General features: G+C 44.8%; 1 protein-coding gene across 1 annotated transcript in view; it reads right to left on the reverse strand.

Annotated features, from left to right (window-relative positions):
* TMEM8B (transmembrane protein 8B) overlaps positions 1-15690 on the reverse strand; it is a 34025-nt gene extending 18335 nt beyond the window's left edge. Inside the window, exons 1-4 of the mRNA XM_033929251.1 lie at positions 15558-15690; positions 12062-12441; positions 11002-11098; positions 9758-9881 (exon numbers count right to left, since the gene is read on the reverse strand). Of these exons, the coding sequence (XP_033785142.1) occupies positions 9758-9881; positions 11002-11098; positions 12062-12382 (542 nt within the window). The 5' untranslated portion in view covers positions 12383-12441; positions 15558-15690. The remainder of the gene's footprint in view (positions 1-9757; positions 9882-11001; positions 11099-12061; positions 12442-15557) is intronic.
* Between the last annotated feature and the right edge of the window lie 3152 nt (positions 15691-18842).

Consider the following 18842-nt stretch of genomic DNA (forward strand, 5'->3'; position numbering starts at 1 on the left):
AAGATGAGAACGACGGTGGTGGCACGTCATGGACTACAAGTCAATAGGCAGGAACTGTACAGTACAATCCTCTTATTTGGCAGTCTGATCCCTAGTGGAAGTGTCACAGAGGGGCCTGGTGGTACCATTTTTGAACATGTAGCCCTCTCCGCTCCAGATGCCAGGGATACCCCAATGTAGGGGTGGCACCACTATTTTTAAAACGGGCTAGGGGTTGGAGAGGGGCTCTTTTTAAAAATATCTCCAGCTTCTAAGCTGCTTCTGTGGAAAACTTACCAGAACCTCTAGAGGTGTTGTTAACTTTCCATGAATAATGCAACTTGTGAAGCTTAATTCAAGCGGTGTTGTTTATTTTGCATAATATAGAGATGATTGGACGTGAAGGGCAGTGAATTGTTTGCATTAATGTGATCAATGAGTCATCAGTGGCTGATTCAGGAACAGATTCAAGCTCGGCTTTGCTCCTTCTGTCCACGATCAGTCTGTTGCCCCAACGTTCCCGTTTAGAGTCAGCCCATAATCCATCTCAGCTCTACATTCCGTGCAATAGCTCTGGAGAGAGCTTTAAAGACAGAGAACAGCCCTGGGGCTGTGTAATTTACGTTTTGCACAATGTTCTGAGAGCACACTTGTTAGACCGAGGAGCTTTTTTAGATCCATCATTGTCAGAAGCTTATACGGAGCTTTACTCTTGTTCACTTGAGAATTCTGAGCTCTTCTCCTCTCGCACTTTGAAAACATTTATTTGATTTATTTGTTAGAGAGGCTGCTTTTGTTTATTATAGTGAAGAAATGTTAGCAGTGTCGGCAGAAGGAGCTGCCGTGGCTGAGACAGGCTCTCTCTGTCTTCCCTGTAGGAGAGGGGTGCCCAAAAGGTCGATTGTGATCGACCAGTAGATCGCAAAGGCAACACGAGTCGATCACAGAGCCCATCCCAGGCTCCGCGATAGACCCACGGTGCCTTTGTATTCTGTTCTTCCTGCTTCCCCGACGCCTCAATTCTGACGTCAGAGAGGAAGTTCTAGGCCAGCCAATCACTGCTTGGCTGGCCTGGAACTTCCTCTCTGATGTCAGAATTGACATCGGGGGAGGGGAAGGATTGTGGGCCCGGCACTTGTACGCGCCTGGCCTGGTGTCGGGGAAGCAGGGAGAAATTAGCGGCAGTGGCTTGGGGGGGGGGGCAGGGAGAGAGAAAGAAAGATAAACAAAGAAAGAAAGGGGGCAGGGAGAGAGAAAGAAAGAGAGAAAGAAGGGGGCAGGGAGAGAGAAAGAAAGAGAGAAAGAAGGGGGCAGGGAGAGAAAGAGAGAGAAAGAAAGAAAGGGGAGGGGGCAAGGAGAGAGGAAGAAAACATTGGACTCGTGAAGGGAGAGAGAGAGATGTTGGTTGGGGAATGGATTGAGGTCTGGAGAAGAGTAAGCATGCAGGAGGCAGAAATAAAGAAATATTGGATTTACAGACAGAAGAAGGTTGGAAAAATGATTTTATTTTAAATTTAGTGATCAAAATGTGTCCGAATTTATATCTGCTGTCTATTTTTTGCACTATGGCCTCCTTTTACTAAACCACGATAGCGGTTTTTTAGCGTAGGGAGCCTATGAGCGCGGGGCATTCAGCACAACTCCCTGTGCTAAAAACCGCTATCACAGTTTAGTAAAAGGGGAGGGAGTATATTTGTCTATTTATGTATAGTTGTTACTGAGATGACATTGCATAGAGTCATCTGCCTTGACCTCTGGAAAAAAATATAAATATAAATGATAATTAACATTTTCTCTGCGTACAGTGTGCTTTGTGTTTTTAAAAAATTTTATTGTTGGTAGATCATTTTGACTTGGTCGTTTTAAAAGTAGCTCGCAAGCCAAAAACGTGTGGGCACCCCTGCTGTAGGAGCTGACCAGAAAAGGGAAGAAAACTTGCCTCAAATCTCTGCCAAGCAAACAAAGAAAGGCAAGCGAGATGTCCGATTACGCTCGTTTATGAGCCTGTACCGGTTTACTTGTCTAGTCCCCTGAAGAAGGCATTCCAGATAGCCGAAACTGGTATCGTAGTTGGGACATTCATTCTGTGATATCATCAAGTAAACGTACTTGGACTTTTTCATGCTAAGAAATGTACTCCTTGGTTATTTTATGACCTTTCGCTTGCCTTTCTTTGACTTGCCATGACTGAGGGCTACCAGATGTCTGAATTTCCTCGGACATGTCCTCTTTTGAAAAGCTGGTGAGTTCGGGGCTGTGGCTGGAGTGCCTCTGTACATGCATGGATGTACTGCAACCCCGGCCTGAAGAGACGAGGTTTGTGTGGGGCTGGTTTTGGGGGGCAGAAAGAGACGGACCCGGAGGCGGAACAGGGTGGGAGAGGGTGGGGTCCAGTGTTCCCGCTAAGCTGCGCTGGCGTGCGCTGGCGCACAAACTATTACATCGCAGCGCACAAGTTTCTCGTCACAGCGCACACACGTGCTTGCAGGCAGGCGAGCTGGCAGTCCATGTAACGCGTCGCAAAGGTAAGGGGAGGCTGGGGGAGGAATCGGACGTCGGGGTGGGGGTGCGAGCAGGGAGGGGGGCGATCGGAAGAGGCGTACGGCAGATGGCAGGGCGGCGAGAGGAGAATCGGGCGAGTTGGCTCATAACTTGCTGGCGCCCGATATTTTTAGCTCACAGTGAAAAAAGTTTGCTCACAACACCCGCCCGCTTAGAGGGAGCACTGGTGGGGTCATGCATCCTCTTTTACTAGATGGAAAATCTGGTAACCCTAACCATGGCTGAAACTCACTGCAGTGCAGACGCAATAAACGGAGATCCATTGGGGGAACTGGGTGGGGCGTGGCCATGGGTCCAGATTTTCCTTTGGAAAAACCTGGTAACCCTACTTTCACCACACACATTGCAGGGGGAGCTTCCATGGCTGATGGTGTCTTTTGCTAAGGACACTATAAGAACTGTCCCAGCTATGACTAACTCTCATCACATTTGCCTTAAAAACTGTTCTGGCTCTGAACGACCCAGTGCATGGCAATGGAGGTCTTGGTGAAAGAAGCAAAGTTGAACCTTGGATCACATGGTTCTCAACCCTCAGCTCTAGTCACTAGGCCAGGGGTGGGCAACTCTGGGCCTCGAGGGCCGGAATCCAGTCAGGTTTTCAGGATTTCCCCAATGAATATGCATGAGATCTATTTGCATGCACTGCTTTCAATGCATATTCATTGGGGAAATCCTGAAAACCCAACTAGATTCCAGCCATCGAGGACTGGAGTTGCCCACCCCTGCACTTGGCTATGCCTCCACTCAAATGATTTTTAATGATCTAAAGAACACCATAAGTGATCTAGGGGCTGATATTCAGACCGCGGGAGGCAGGCTGGCTAACTCCCGCAGTTGGCGCTAACCACCGATATCCAATGCTGGCCCATTTCTGGTGATTGGCATTGAATATCTAGGCTATTTTTGGACAGCTAATCTAATCTTCAGTTTATATACCGGATCATCACCCAGTAGAGCTCGACTTGGTTCACATATAATTAAGACTAGAGTACATAAAAAGAGGAACAGAGAAGTAAGAGCTATAGTATTATCATTTCGTTGATCCTGTAATTGAACCGTTTAAATATTGCGAGAACAGCAAAGTTTTAAGGATTTTACGAAATAGATGTAGCTGGCCTATCAGTCTAATAGAGTCAGGAAGTCTACCAACTTGAAGTCAAAAGATTAACTAAGCTTCCCAGCAGATTTAATTCCAGAGAAGAGCGACGAAATTGATAAAAGGTATGGAGAACCTTTCATACGCAGACAGGTTGGGAAGGCTGGGGCTCTTCTCCCTTGAAAAGAGGAGACTCAGAGGAGACATGATAGAGACTTTCAAGATCATGAAGGGCATAGAGAGGGTGGAAAGGGACAGATTCTTCAGATTATTGGGAACCACAAGCACAAGGGGGCACTCAGAGAAGCTGAAAGGGGACAATTTTAGAACCAATGCTAGGAAGTTCTTTTTTACACAGAGGGTGGTGGACACCTGGAATGCACTTCCGGAGGTTGTGATAGGACAGAGTACACTACGGGGGTTCAAGGAAGGATTGGATAAATTCCTGAACGATAGGGGGATTGAAGGATACAGATAGAGGTAGAGATAGGTTTTAGACAGAGTATGGATAGAAAGATAAAAGGGATTAGAGAAGGATCACATTACAGGTCATGGGCCTGATGGGCCGCCGCGGGTGCGGACTGCTGGGCACGATGGACCTTGGGTCTGACCAATCGGAGGCAACTTCTTATGTTCTTATGTCCTTAAAGGAAGGGAAAGATAGCTTATATCTCTGTGTATTCCTCAAATGACAAGATCCAGTGGCGTTCCTAGCATATGTGACATCCGTGGCCCATCATTTTTTGGCACACCCCCCCCCTCCATCTGTACGAAAAACATGATTTTTAGTAACAATCCACACGTCACACATGAGTACCTAGGAAAAGGCAGCATCTTACATATGCAGTGAGCAGTACAACATCAATACACCCAGACACAAGCGGAATAGAACTAATGTAATGTAATGTAATTGTAAAACTAAACAAGCCAGACTAGTACAGATCAATCCTACACCGTCAATCCTAACAGAAAACCATGTCTTTCGAACACAGAGAACACAGAAAACACCTTCGCCTAGTATGGAATATGTCATCACAAACTAACCCCTCCCCCTTTTACAAAACTGTAGTGTGGATTTTAGCCACGGTGGTAACAGCCCTGACGCTCATAGAATTCTGGGCATCAGAGCTGTTACCACCACGGCTGGCGCTAAAAGACGCTCCACAGTTTTGTAAAAGGGGGGATAAAATAGAAATCCATTGACAAAGGTTAAATTGAACCAGCAAGAAACTGGACTCTGCATACAGTGCAACACCACAGAAACAGTGACATATGTCTCCTAAAGCAATAAATAAATAGAAAATTTTTTTCTACCTTTGTCTTCTCTGGTTTCTGCTTTCCTCATCTTCTTGTTACTCTCTTCCTTCCATCCACTGTATGCCATCTCTCTTCCCCTATAAGGCATCTTCTCTCCTTCAATGCCCCTTCCAGAAACTGTATGCCTCCCCTTTCCATCTTTCCTTTCACCTCATTGGTCTGGCATCTCTCTCCTCTCATTCCCTCTCCCACACCTCTCTTCTGCAATCCCTTTCTTCCCTCATTTTCCTTTTCAATTTATTTTCTGCATCCATCTAGATTACGTTCTTACTACCCTCTCATCAATTTCATAGTAACATATAGTAACATAGTAGATGACGGCAGATAAAGACCCGCATGGTCCATCTAGTCTGCCCAACCTGATTCAATTTAAATTTTTTAATTTTTTAATTTTTTAATTTTTTAGCTTTACCCGGTACTGTGCTTGGGTTCCAACTGCCAAAATTTCTGTTAAGACTTACTCCAGCCCATCTACACCCTCCCAGCCATTGAAGCCCTCCCCAGCCCATCCTCCACCAAACGGCCATACACAGACACAGACCGTACAAGTCTGCCCAGTAACTGGCCTAGTTCAATCTTTAATATTATTTTCTGATTCTGAATCTTCTGTGTTCATCCCACGCTTCTTTGAACTCAGTCACAGTTTTACTCTCCACCACCTCTCTCGGGAGCGCATTCCAGGCATCCACCACCCTCTCCGTAAAGTAGAATTTCCTAACATTGCCCCTGAATCTACCACCCCTCAACCTCAAATTATGTCCTCTGGTTTTACCATTTTCCTTTCTCTGGAAAAGATTTTGTTCTACGTTAATACCCTTCAAGTATTTGAACGTCTGAATCATATCTCCCCTGTCTCTCCTTTCCTCTAGGGTATACATATTCAGGGCTTCCAGTCTCTCCTCATACGTCTTCTGGCGCCCTTTACCATGTTTCCGCTCACCACCTCTTTCCCTCACCCCCTCCAGTATTTCCCTAACTCAATCCTTTTCTCCTTTCATGTGCCCTCTTCTCTCTCCCCACTTCCATCATCTGCCCCTTCTCTCTCTTTCCCCCCACTTCCATCATCTGCCCTCTTCTCTCTCCTTCTCTCCACTTCCATCATCTGCCCCTTCTCTCTTTCCCCCCTCCTTCCATCATCTGCCCTCTTCTCTCCCCCAGTTCCATCATCTGCCCCTTCTCCCCACTTCCATTATCTGACCCTCTCTCTCTTTCTCCCACTTCCATCAGCATCTGCCCCCTTTCGCTCTCTACAACCCAATTTCATGCAGTATCGTTCCCCCTTATGTCTCTTTCCCTGCAATTCCTTCAGCATCTGCCCCTTTCTCTCCCTCCACCACGCATCCAAACCACCCTGACCCCCTTTGTCACCCTTCACCGTGTTTTCATAGCACCCTGACCCCGCTTTGTAACCCTTTACCATGTTTCCATAGCACCCTGACCCCCCTTTGTCACTCTTCACCATGTTTCCATAGCACCCTGACCCCCCTGTCACCCTTTACCATGTTTCCATAGCACTCTGACCCCCCTTTGTCACCCTCCACACCCTTTCATGCCACCCTGACCTCCTTTCTTTCTCAGTCATTGTGGGACCTTCTTCACTTCAGCGCGGCTGCCGACTCTGCTCTAAGTAAGGCAGCCGCGCTGAAGTGCGGTTTGAAGCAGCGTGGGAGGTTCCAAATCCGGCCGGCTGTGCACCCCCTTGGAGCGTCCACCCGGGACGGACGTTCCCCCCCCCCCCCCCCCCGCCTCCCCCTTGGTACGCCACTGACAAGATCTAGAGATATTCCAACATAAGGGGACTAAAGAGTCAAATATTCCATACAGAAGCTTGAAGACTATGCTTGCGCGTTTAAACTGGATTCTAAAATGGATTGGGAGCCAGTGAATCTTTCTCAAAAGAGGGGACACATGATCATACTTTTGTTTCCCAAAGATGAGCTTAGCTGCAGTGTTTTGTTTGAACTGAAGTTGTTTTAGACTGCCCTGCTTAATGCCCAGATAAAATACTCTTCAAGAAATCCCTTAATAAAGCTTAATACCATGATAAAGCTTAACCCCCCTCTTACCATCCCCTCCCTAACCTCAGATCCTACTTTTCCCTCTCTTGGAAACCTTCTCTGATCTAACGTTGTAACCCTCCTTCCATAACTCTTTTTGTAATCCGCTTTGAACCGAAAGGTAATGGCGGAATAGAAATCTGTAATGTAATGTAGTCTAGCTGGGCAAGCACAGTGGATTGTACCAACATTGAAAAATGTTCTTGATGGTATAATGATCTAACTTTCCTCAACATACGCAGACTAAAAAAACACTTTTTGTCAAAGAATTTATCCAACTTAGCTGGCTAAGTCAATTTTAAGTGCTGGCTGGCTAAGTTATAGCGGCCAAAGATAGACCTGCTTTTTCCGTGGCCAGATTTGGCCACTAACCTTGGCCAGTCAGCACTTACAATTGGCAGCTTTCATGCGATATAGCTGGCCAAGTTGTAGCTGAATATTAATGGCTAGCCAACCAAATGCTAGTTAACTGGTCAGCTAATTAGTGCAGAATATTGGGCAGCTTATCTTTTTCTGGAATGAACTGATAATTCTGATTATCTCAAGATATGAGTGCAACCCTAAGATGTTTGAAAGATGGTGTTTGGACTTCCTTTCGATATTAGAACTTCTTTCTCTCTTCAATATTTTTGAAAATCTCTGAAAACTTTATTGTTTCAGGAGTCATTAATTGATTGCTCAGTTCCCACTTCAGTTGAATTTTAACCTTTTACTAAATTCATTTCCTTTTTGCTTAGATTCTATTTGTAAACCGAGTCGAGCCCTTTTTACAGGGATGATCTGGTATATAAATTTGGGGATTGGATTGGATTGGATTATATCCAAGTGAGTATCATGATAGTTAGACAAAAACCCTTCTGTGTAGTATTGTGGAATCAGCTACTTCCCCCCCCCCCCCATATCATTCACAGAATTTAAAATTGTCTACCATCGATCTATATGAGTGTCAGAAGGAAAATGTGAACATCACAGCAGTGAGCTTGATAGATGCTTTATTAGTCAGTCACAAGACGGGACCATGTGGTGCCTTCTGACAGTCATGTAGCTGGATGGTTAACAATTTTAAGCTCAGCCAACAGTGAGACCGTCTTTGGTGCATTCATTGATCACCATTGTAATCATGATGTGTTTGCATCAACACTACCAAATGGATTTTGCCTTTGTGCTGTAACACAGTCCCAGCAGAGATGACCTTTTCTTCAGAGTAGATAGAGTACCAGCTTTGTGGAAAAGACTGGTTTGAAGAACTTGAAATCCAGAGCTCCAAAAGGCTCCAATTAAGGCCATACTCAGTTTGCAGAATTTTTCGCCTAAGAACTGGGGAGTTATGAATGGTCGTGAGTCCCAGTGGGACAGGATTCACCAGAGATAAAACACCATGGTCAGACTTTGTCCACTTATGCTGCTACAGCTCTCATGTCATCAGACCTTAATTCCTCAATAAATCTGAATTATCACACCGGATGTCTCTTTGCTCTGACTTCTGGTGACAGCACTAGAGACATCCAGACAATACGTAACCACTGAGCTCAGCTTTAATCCATCTCAGGCCATGTCTCATAAGAACAGCCATAGTGGCTCAGACCGATGGTCCATGTAGCCCAGTATTCTGCTTCATAGAAACATAGAAAAATGACAGCAGATAAGGGCCATAGCCCATCAAGTCTGCCCACTCCACAGACCCACCCCCTAAGTCTGCTCTAGAAACGCCCCAAATGACCCATACTTAACTCCACCTTCTCAGGGATCCCACATGGGTATCCCTTCTATGCTTAAAATCTGGCACGCTGCTGGCCTCAATCACCTGTATCGGAAGCTTGTTCCAATGATCAACCACTCTTTCGGTGAAGAAATACTTTTTGGTGTCGCCATGAAATTTCCCTCCCCTGAGTTTAAGCAGATGCCCTCTTGTGGCTGAGGGTCCTTGGAGAAGGAAAATATCTTCTTCCACCTCGATACATCTGGTGATATATTTGAACGTCTCAATCATGTCTCCCCTCTCCCTACGTTCCTCGAGAGAGTAGAGCCGCAATTTGTTCAGCCTCTCTTCATATGAGAGATCCTTGAGCCCCGAGACCATCTTGGTGGCCATCCGCTGAACCGACTCTGCTCTTAGCACATCTTTACGGTAATGTGGCCTCCAGAATTGCATGCAGTATTCCAGATGCGGTCTCACCATGGTTCTGTACAACGGCATGATGACTTCAGGCTTCCGGCTGATGAAAGTTCTGCGGATGCAACCTAACATTTGTCTTGCCTTAGATGAAGCCTTCTCCACCTTATTGGCAGCTTTCATATCCGCACTAATAGTCACTCCCAAATCCCGTTCTGTTGCAGTCCTAGCTAAGGTCTCACCATTTAAGGTGACAGTGGCTACTCCAAGTCACAAGTGCCTGTCAAAAACCAGATGGTTTAGGTAAAAAAAAAAAAAAAAAGGCCTACAAGGAGGCCAGAGGATGTGGTAAGAGCAGTTAATGTAACTGGTTTTAAAAAAGGTTTAGACAAGAGGAAAAGTCCACAGTCTGCTGTTGAGACAGACATGGGGGAAGCCACTGCTTGCCCTGGATCGATGGAATGGAATGCTGCCAGTATTTGGATTTTTGCCAGGTACTTATGAGGACAGGATACTAGGCTAGATGGACCATTGGTATGACCCACTAAGACTATTCTTATATTCTTATCAAGCCTTGCCATCTTCAGGTTGCCTAAGAGCTCTCTCTATGTAGCAATCTGTGAGTCTCATTACCTGTGTTCTGTGGCACAGAGGGAACGCAGGCTGAGGTACCAGCTCCCAGTCTGAGGGTACGGGATCCGCAACCTGGTGAGGTTCGCTGTGGCATTAACAGACAACAGGAAGCCAGCCAGGGATTCTGGGAAGAGAAGGCACAAGTGAAAAAGGAAGGGAACATGAATAGACTCTGACCCATGCCTGCAGAAACAAGTAGAAGACCTGCCCTTTCAGCATATAAAGGACCCGCCATGACTTGCAGTTTACTTGCAAATGTTCTTTCCATTATCAGTCACATAAGTAGGTTTTTTGGGAATTCTCTCACTTGACATCATTTCTGGCAGTAAAGAGACTGTTAGGAAGGAGCCCCTTTAATGGCTCTGCTAATGATATATATATTGTAGTCAGAACGGGGGAGGCCACAGGGGCCTTGTCTTTCACAGACTTAGTAGATAGGTCCTTCAATTTATTTCTTTATTTCTGTTTCTATGCATGAGGCAAGTCTCTTTCAATTGATAGGAAACTTTAGAACAGGGCTGTCCAACCTGCGGGCCAATGAAGTATTTTGTGCGGCCCCGGTCGAGGGCGATGCAGTGTTTTCCTCCGCTGCCTCTGGGTGTTTACCATCTTGCCGGCACCCTCCTCTGTCTTGCTGCAGCATTTGCACGTTTGTGAGGCCCCAGAAACATTTTTTTGGGCCAATGCGGCCCAGGGAAGCCATAAGGTTGGACACCCCTGCTCTAGAATGTGGGGGAATAGGATGAAGTAACCTCAGGAAATATTTTTTCATGGAAAGGGTGGTGAATGCCTGGAATGGCCTCCTGGTAGAGATGACGGAGACAAGAAGGGTATCTGAATTCAAGAAAGCTTGGGACAAGTACATTGGACCTCTAAGGGAAAGGAGGGGATAGTAGATAGCAAGGATAGACAGACTAGATGGGCCCCTGTAGAAAGGGACAATCTATCGATGTCAGAGATAAATCACATATGGTGTTGTGCAGCAAATATCATTGCTAAGAGAATCTTACCCCAGGGTCAAGGCTAGAAGCCTTTCCAGCTAGAGCTAGGACACTAGGAGTTAAGAGCTTCACTGCTCCTAGCACTTCTATACCACTTCTCCTGCTGTGAGCTCCCCCCCTAATCAGCTCTCCTGCACTGTTCTGAGAGGACTGAGAGAGACAATGGACAGTAGTTTGGGTTAATTCTCACTTAATTCCTGGCTCCATATATGACACCTCTCTCACTGATGGGTCTCAATTTACCTGTTTCACAGTTGACTGTTAAGTTGTCTTCTGAAACCAGAGGAACTCCGTGGTTCAGGCAACCTACAACGGTCACATTCTCGCCCTTCACCGAAGACTGAATGTAAAAAGAAATAAAAAGATAAAGGAAAACCTCAGTTCTGTCTTCATAAATTCAGCTGAAAATCACTGGGACACAGACATTGGATAAGGGAAGGGCTTGGATTCCCTGTGATGAGGGCTGGGACCTGAAGACTCCCTGCGATGAGAACTGCAGTCTAGGAACTCTCTGAGATGAGGGCTGGGGTCTGGGGACTCCCTGAGATGAGAACTGGGGTCTAGGAACTCTCTGAGATGAGGACTGAGGCCAGGGGACTCTCTGAGATGAGGGCTGGAGTCTGGGAATCCCCGAGATGAGAACTGGGGTCTAGGAACTCTCTGAGATGAGGACTGAGGCCAGGGGACTCTCTGAGATGAGGGCTGGAGTCTGGGAATTCCCGAGATGAGAACTGGGGTCTAGGAACTCTCTGAGATGAGGACTGAGGCCAGGGGACTCTCTGAGATGAGGGCTGGAGTCTGGGAATCCCCGAGATGAGAACTGGGGTCTAGGAACTCTCTGAGATGAGGACTGAGGCCAGGGGACTCTCTGAGATGAGGGCTTGGGTCTGGGGATCCATGAGATGAGAACTGGGGGTCTAGGAACTTTCTGAGATGAAGACTAAGGCTTGGGAACTCTCTGAGATGAGGGCTAGGGTCTGGGGATTCCCTGAGACAAGGGCTGAAGCCAGAGGATTCCCTGAGATGGATGCTGGGGCCTAGGGACTCCTTGAGATAAGGGTTGGGGTCTGGGGATTCCCTGATACAAGGGCTGAGGCCAGGGGATTCTCTGTGATGGGACACTACCTAAGGACTCTGAGATAAACACCAGGTTCTGGAGGCTCCTGAGATGGCAGCATGGATCTGGGGAGTCTCTGAGATGTTGTTGAATTCCCTGAGACAGGGACAGGAGTCTGAGGAGTCCTGGAGTTGGGGGAGAGGGAGGGCTGGTTTTCTGGGGCTAGAACAGCAGGCGTGTCCTCACCGTATTCAGTTTCAGTTCCAGGTTCAACACTCCCCCACTGTCCAGTACTGGCAGCAGGTTGATGATAAACACAGCAGGACGGTTTGGAGGCACCAGAATATTTGGTCCAAAGAAGATGTAGAAGTGGACAGAGAAGGTATCCAGCTCATTGCGCAAGGTGGGGCGGACAGGCCAACATGACCTCTCAGTCACAGGAAGAGGTGCCGAGGAACTCTCTCTTGGTGCTCCCACAGTCTTGTTTCTTTGCCAGGTTGACACCCCTGCGGCTGGGAGATTGCCAGTGAAGGAGAGGCTTCCTGCAGAGCCGAAGGACTGGGGCATGTTTAGGGTCGAGCTGGGGGACAGCAAGACACTTTTGACATGGTCAGGCCGGGAGCAATCTGCAGATAGAACGAAAACGGAGACCTCACTGCCAAACAATCTACCAGTTCTTTGTGTCTGTGAATGTGTCAGTGTGTCTGAGTTTGGGGACATGTTACTTAGAGAATCACATGGGGACAAATTTTTCCCTGTCCCTGTGGGAACTCATTTTTCCTGGCAAGTTTTTTTCCTGTCCCTGCCCCATTCCTGCAAGCTCTCGCCTCATCCATCAGATCGTTAAACAGCCTATGGAACTTCAGAAAGGCCGTGAAAACCTTCCTCTTTACAAACCCAGCTCCTTAACGACCTACGTCTCCATCCCTGACTGATGGATCTCAAAAGCATCGCCTAATACATCAAACGGACTCTCACCAAAACCTGTGTGCCACCAAATTTACAGATCACTCCAAACAAAATCAAATTGTACTATATTCTAAAAACCCATCTCATTCCCAGTGAAACCTATCTGTGACACCCACCGGATCAAAAACCGCCACACACCTGCAAAGCAAAAGCTAGGTCTATACGGAAAATGCTGCAATTTAAACCGCCCTATGTCCACCAATTTTGGATTTCCCACCAAAGTTTGTCCCGTGAATGTACTCTTGTGACCCGTTCTTCACAAGCCTCAAACACTTTACAATCATAAGTGTTCAAGGCTCACTGGGTTAAGGAATGGGACGGGAAAATTGAGTTCCTGTGGGGGGGGGGGGACAAATTTCTCCCCATGTCATTAGTTACTATTATCTTGTGCTCATCTCCTCTAACCATTTTGAGAGGCCTTTTCTGAACTTCTTGTTCACTGTCTCTACCATTTCCGAGATTGGATTCAATATTCTAGTTGTAGGCTCACCAGAGACCTGTACAAAGACATGCTATCCTTTTTCTGCTGCTTAAACCTTGTACTATACACTCTCCATCCCTCTGTCTATGGGCACCAGGGCATCCTGGTTCCCCTTTCCTGGTTGGTGCAGATTAGATTTCAACCCCCCCCTCCCCCCCTAGATGCATGGCTTTGCTTTCTCTCTGCTGTGAAATTTAAATGCCAGTGTTCCTTGAAAAAGTGGTATACCAGTCCCAAGTCCTATTCCCTTTGTTAAATCACAAGAGGATTGTGAAAAATTGCAAGGCCTTGAGTGAGTGGGAGATGGCATAAAAATGGCAGATAATGCATGTAGGAAAGAGGAAGTTGAAATATAGTTATGTGATGCAGGGTTCCACATTAGGTGGCAATCATTGAGGAGACATGGAAAGCCTCAGCCCAATGTGTGGTGGTGGCTAAGAAAGCAAATAGGATATTAAGAATTATCAGGAAAGGAATGGAAAACAAAGATGAAAATGTTATAATGTGCTTGTATCTCTCTATGGTACGGCCGCACCTTGAATACTGTTTGCGATTCTGGTCGCCGTATCTCAAAAAACATATAGCGGAATTAGAAAAGGTACAGAGAAGGGCGACAAAAATGATCAAAGGGATGGGTTGACTTCCCTATGAGGAAAGGCTAAAGCCACTAGGGCTCTTCAGCCTGGAGAAGAGACAGCTCAGGGGAAGTCCTACTGTAGACGTGCAAATCAAACATTGTAGTCTTTCTATCTTGAGGTTCTACAGCATTAATTACTACTCCTCTTAATTATTTCTATAGTGCTACCAGACATACGCAGTGCTGTACGGTCACAAAGGAGACAGTCCCTGCTTGAAAGAGCTTACAATCTAACCAGCCAAGACAGACAAACAGGCGGTCAAGGATACAGTTAAGGATGCATTTGATAATTAGAAAGCTTGACTAGGAGTTTCATTCCAATTCCATAACTTCTCTGAGGTTCATTGTTCTCTCCCTTCCTATTGTTATTTACCATAATTGTATTCTCTTCTATCAACAACTTGTATTTCTTTTCCCATCCTTTCCTCTTGTTTTAATATGTTTGTAAAGTTAGTCTTCAATATGTTTCGTAAGGTTTAGTTCTTTGTTTGTTTTGTTGCCCCCTTAATTTTGTAATTTTACTGATTTGTTCATCGCTTAGAATTTTGAATAAGTGATCAATCAAATTTATAATAAACTTGAAACTTGAACTTGAAGGGTTGGAGGGCAGAGGGGAGAGTAGGGTTATGGATTGAAGGCTATTGTTAAGACTATAATTAAACACTTGGCATCAGGGGTCTCTTAGGTACAGGGGAAATTTATCTCCTTCTGATTTAAAGTATCAGTTTCCTTTTTCTGATATCCCTCTCTTCACAGGTCTCTCCAAACAGGAATTAACTTGCACAATCCAGCCTCCAGTTGTCCAGCTCCTGAGTGGGCTTCACTTGCTCTCCTGGTCTCTATGGATTGGAGTGTTCCTTAATTAAAAAGCAGACCGAAAGGTAGGCAAAACCTCATTCTTGTACACTCACTTCATACTGGACACAAAAGCCAAACTCACAATTCTAGACCTTTAATCACACTGACTTCTGTAATATGGGAAGATGCTCAAAGGAAGAGCTGGAAAAATGGGAAGTGGAAAGACAGTGGGCCAAGTCAATGGAAAGTTGTGCATTAGTGCGACTGCAGGCACTTCGGAAGTCAGCTACCTCGCTAGTGACATAATTGTGAGGGCTTTACTTCCTCTATTTCTGGAAGCTCTGAGAGTCATTGGAAAATTGTGTATCTGTATCTGGAGGTCAGCTACGCCGGCAATGACATCATCATGAGAGCTGGTGTGTGGCTGTGAGCACATGCCCTGTCCCTTTTAAGCTATGAGGAACAGGAATCTCTAATCTTGTAAATCGGGAAACTTTGAAATCTTCTGAACTACAGGGTCCAATGGATCAACGTTTGCCACACTAGAATTTCCTCTGTTTCTGGAACTATGAGTATAATTACCATTAGGCATATGAACCTCATCCCTCCAACCCTCTTGTGGCCCTTGAAAGAAGGTGGGGCTTCTACCTTACCATTAGTACAAAATACGGGAGAAACGTCTCCTGGTTCTTTTACTAACAAAGGCTCTGTTCCTTTGCCACTTCCAGTAAAATTATTTTACTGAACTTTCAACACCTGTTAGCTCTTCTATTCTTGTTCAGTAAAAAAATGTGGTAGCCATGTTAGTCCAGTCTTAATATGTAGAAATAAAACAAAGATATAAAGGGAAAAAATACCTTTTTTATTGGAGTAACAATGTAGTTTATGATTAGCTTTCGAAGGTAACCCCTTTTTCCTCGTATCAGAATTGAAGTATCTTACTGAAGATATTTCTCTCAAGGATGTTTGGTTTGCAGTTACTAGGATGGAAAACACTCTTCAGGGCAATCTGGATCAGTTTTCTGAATTCACTGAGGAAGAGGTAATTAAATTGGAAGACCATGAAAAAAGACTAATTGTGTGGAACAACAGAATGAAAAAATGGAGACTCAAATTACTGCACTGCAGTCTCTGCAACTGAAAATAGGTTAGCTCTTCATTTTCAGCTGGAAGCTTTAGAAATAATAATAGCTTTATTTATATCCTGTCATACCTAGTTCAAGACGGTGTACAATAAGAGGTGCTGATAACAGCGAGTTAACATCAGTTGGAATTGGGAAGGGGTAAGTTATGTGGTTGGGCAGAGCTAAGAATCTAAGACTGATAAACTTTCCAGTTTCACATTATCGTGCTCCCCTCGAACTATTTAAAATATATGTTTACAAATACATAGATAGGCATTTTAAGAAGTCTGTCACAGGGGAAAACACCCGCCAGGGATTCAAGGCAAAGTTAGGCAAGTTCCTGCTGAACAAGGGCATATGATGGTAGGGCTAGTCTCAGTTAGGGTGCTGGTCTTTGACCAAAGGGCCGCCACGTGAGCAGACTGCTGGGTATGATGGACCACTGGTCTGACCCAGCAGCGGCATTTCTTATGTTCTTATGACACCCAACTCAAAATATGGATGTCCAAGTCAGTATCACAAATGAATGTCCATCTCACATGAATTAGAGAACAGGATAAAGCCTATTCTAAAAGACATGTGAGACGGACGTCCATGTGCTGGAAACATACAGCATGAACATCCATTTTATAAACTTAAATGTCCAAATTAGGAATGGGGAAAACAAGGAATATGTGGACGTCTGCATGGCAGCAAGAGAACATCTATGATACGAGGTCTGTTAAAAAAAAAAAATACAAACAAGAGGATGACCCATTAAAACTCCACAAAATTGGAAAAAAGACAAGAACAAAAAACTTGTGGAGAAGGAGATGTTCAAGATGCAGGCTTTATTAAAATCATAGTTTAATAATCCACATAAAAATATCTAGGACCCAAGGCATTGGGGGGTATGGACCCAACACAGTCCGTGTTTCGACGATACTGTCTTCATCAGGGGTCCCTAAGGTCCTGATACAGAAGCTCATGGATTAAGAACTAAAAACGAACTAAGATATAACTCTGCGCAAGTGAGAAGTCCTCAAAGGTGGGAGAAAATGTTCCAGGACTGATTTTATAAAAATGTATTAAACAATCTTACAACTTATTCCATTGGGCCCCCTTCAAAGTACTCCCTTCCCTACATATATGCGTACACTTTTCCCAACATTGTTTCCACTTCTGGAAATAGTTCTTAAACGTATCTTCAGGAATCACCATAAGTTGCTGTGTTGAATTTTAGTTTATGTCTTCAATGGTATCCAATCGCTTTCCTTTCAGCGTGGATTTAAGTTTGGGAAACTAGAAGAAGTCAGCAGGGTCAAGTCAGGAGAGTAAGGTCGCAGGGGAAGAATTTTCATCGCGTTTTTTGAGCAAAATTCACAAATTTTTGATGACAGTATGAGTGGGCACGTTATCATGATGCAGTAACCATGATTGCTCCCTTCAGAGTTTGGGCCCCTTCACTCACAGAGTCATATCAGCACTTTCAGATAGTAATTTTGGTTGACAGTTTGTCCTTGTGGCAGAAATTCTTAGTGAACAATGCTGCGAGTGTAAAAAAACAAAAAACTTAACATCATTTGATGTTCGACCGAACTTGCCATACTTTTTTCAGTCTTGGCGATGTTTAGGTTCTCCAATGAGACGATTGAGCTTTGGTTTCTACGTCATAACCATAGAACCATGTCTCATCACCAGTTATCACTTTATCAAGAAATGTTTCATCTTCATCTTCATTTGCCTGCTCAAGAAGATTCTGACAGATCATGATGCAGTTTTCTTCTGGTTGTCGGTCATCAACTGTGGAACAAATTTTGCCACAAAGTGAGCAATCCCCAACTTCTCTTTTATAATGTTGTGGCATGAACTAATGGAGATATTGCATTCCTCTGCCAATTCTCTCACAGTTAATTGCTGATTAATGCACACAAGAACCCTCACTTGATCAATATGATTATCCATCAGTTGATGTTGATGGTCTTCCAGTTCACGAATCATCTTCCACCGATTCACAACCACTTTTGAAGCATGAATACCATTCAAAACACCTTCCACAACTCATGACATGTTCCCCATAAGCCACTTTCAACATTTCATACGTTTCTGTAGCGATCTAACCCAATTTAAAACAGAACTTCATGCTGTAGTGCTGCTCATTGAGGTTGCACATGAAGAAGAATAGCTGATCACGAAAATACACTGTCACAAAAACGGCTGTAGCTTGGAGATGAAAACAAATATCAACAAACAGAAAAAAGGAGGTTACTTGAGAAGTTTCAAGGTACTCAATGCCACTGAGCATGTCTCAAAAGAACTTCACTTTGGAACCCAATTCAAACTGTCCTGAAACCTTTTGAATGTATGTATGGTATTGGGCCTCAAAGTGATGGACTGGGTGAGGAACTGGTTGAGTGGAAGGTGACAGAGGGTAGTGGTCAATGAAGATTGCTCTGAGGAAAGGGATGTTATCAGTGGTGTGCCACAAGGTTCGGGTCTTGGGACTGTTCTTTCTAACATTTCTTTAAACGATATTGCTGAAGGGCTGTCAGGTAAGATTTACCTCTTTGGAAATGATACCAAAATCTGCAATAGAGTAGACATCCCTGATGATGTGAATAACATGAGGAAGGACCTAGCAAAGCATGAAGTATGTCTGAAATTTGGCAGCTAAGATTTAATGCTAAGAAATGCAAAGTCATACATTTGGGCACCAAAACCTCAAAAGAACAATGCAGTTTAGGGGGTGAAGAACTTCTGTGCATGAAAGAGGAATGGGACTTGGGTGTGATTGTATGTGATGATCTTAAGGTGGCCAAACAGGTTGAAAAAGTGATAGTGAAAGCTAGAAAGATGCTAGGGTGCATAGGGAGAGGAATAGCCAGTAAGAAAAAGGAGGCATTGATGCCCTTGTATTTAGTGAGACCTCATTAAAATATTGTGTACAATATTGTGTACACCTTCAAAAAGATATAAACAGGATGGAGTTGTCCAGAGGAAGGCTACTAAAATGGTTAGTGTTCTTTGTCATAAGGCATA

Source organism: Geotrypetes seraphini, chromosome 1 (genome assembly GCF_902459505.1).
Source record: "Geotrypetes seraphini chromosome 1, aGeoSer1.1, whole genome shotgun sequence".
Taxonomy (NCBI): Eukaryota; Metazoa; Chordata; class Amphibia; order Gymnophiona; family Dermophiidae; genus Geotrypetes; species Geotrypetes seraphini.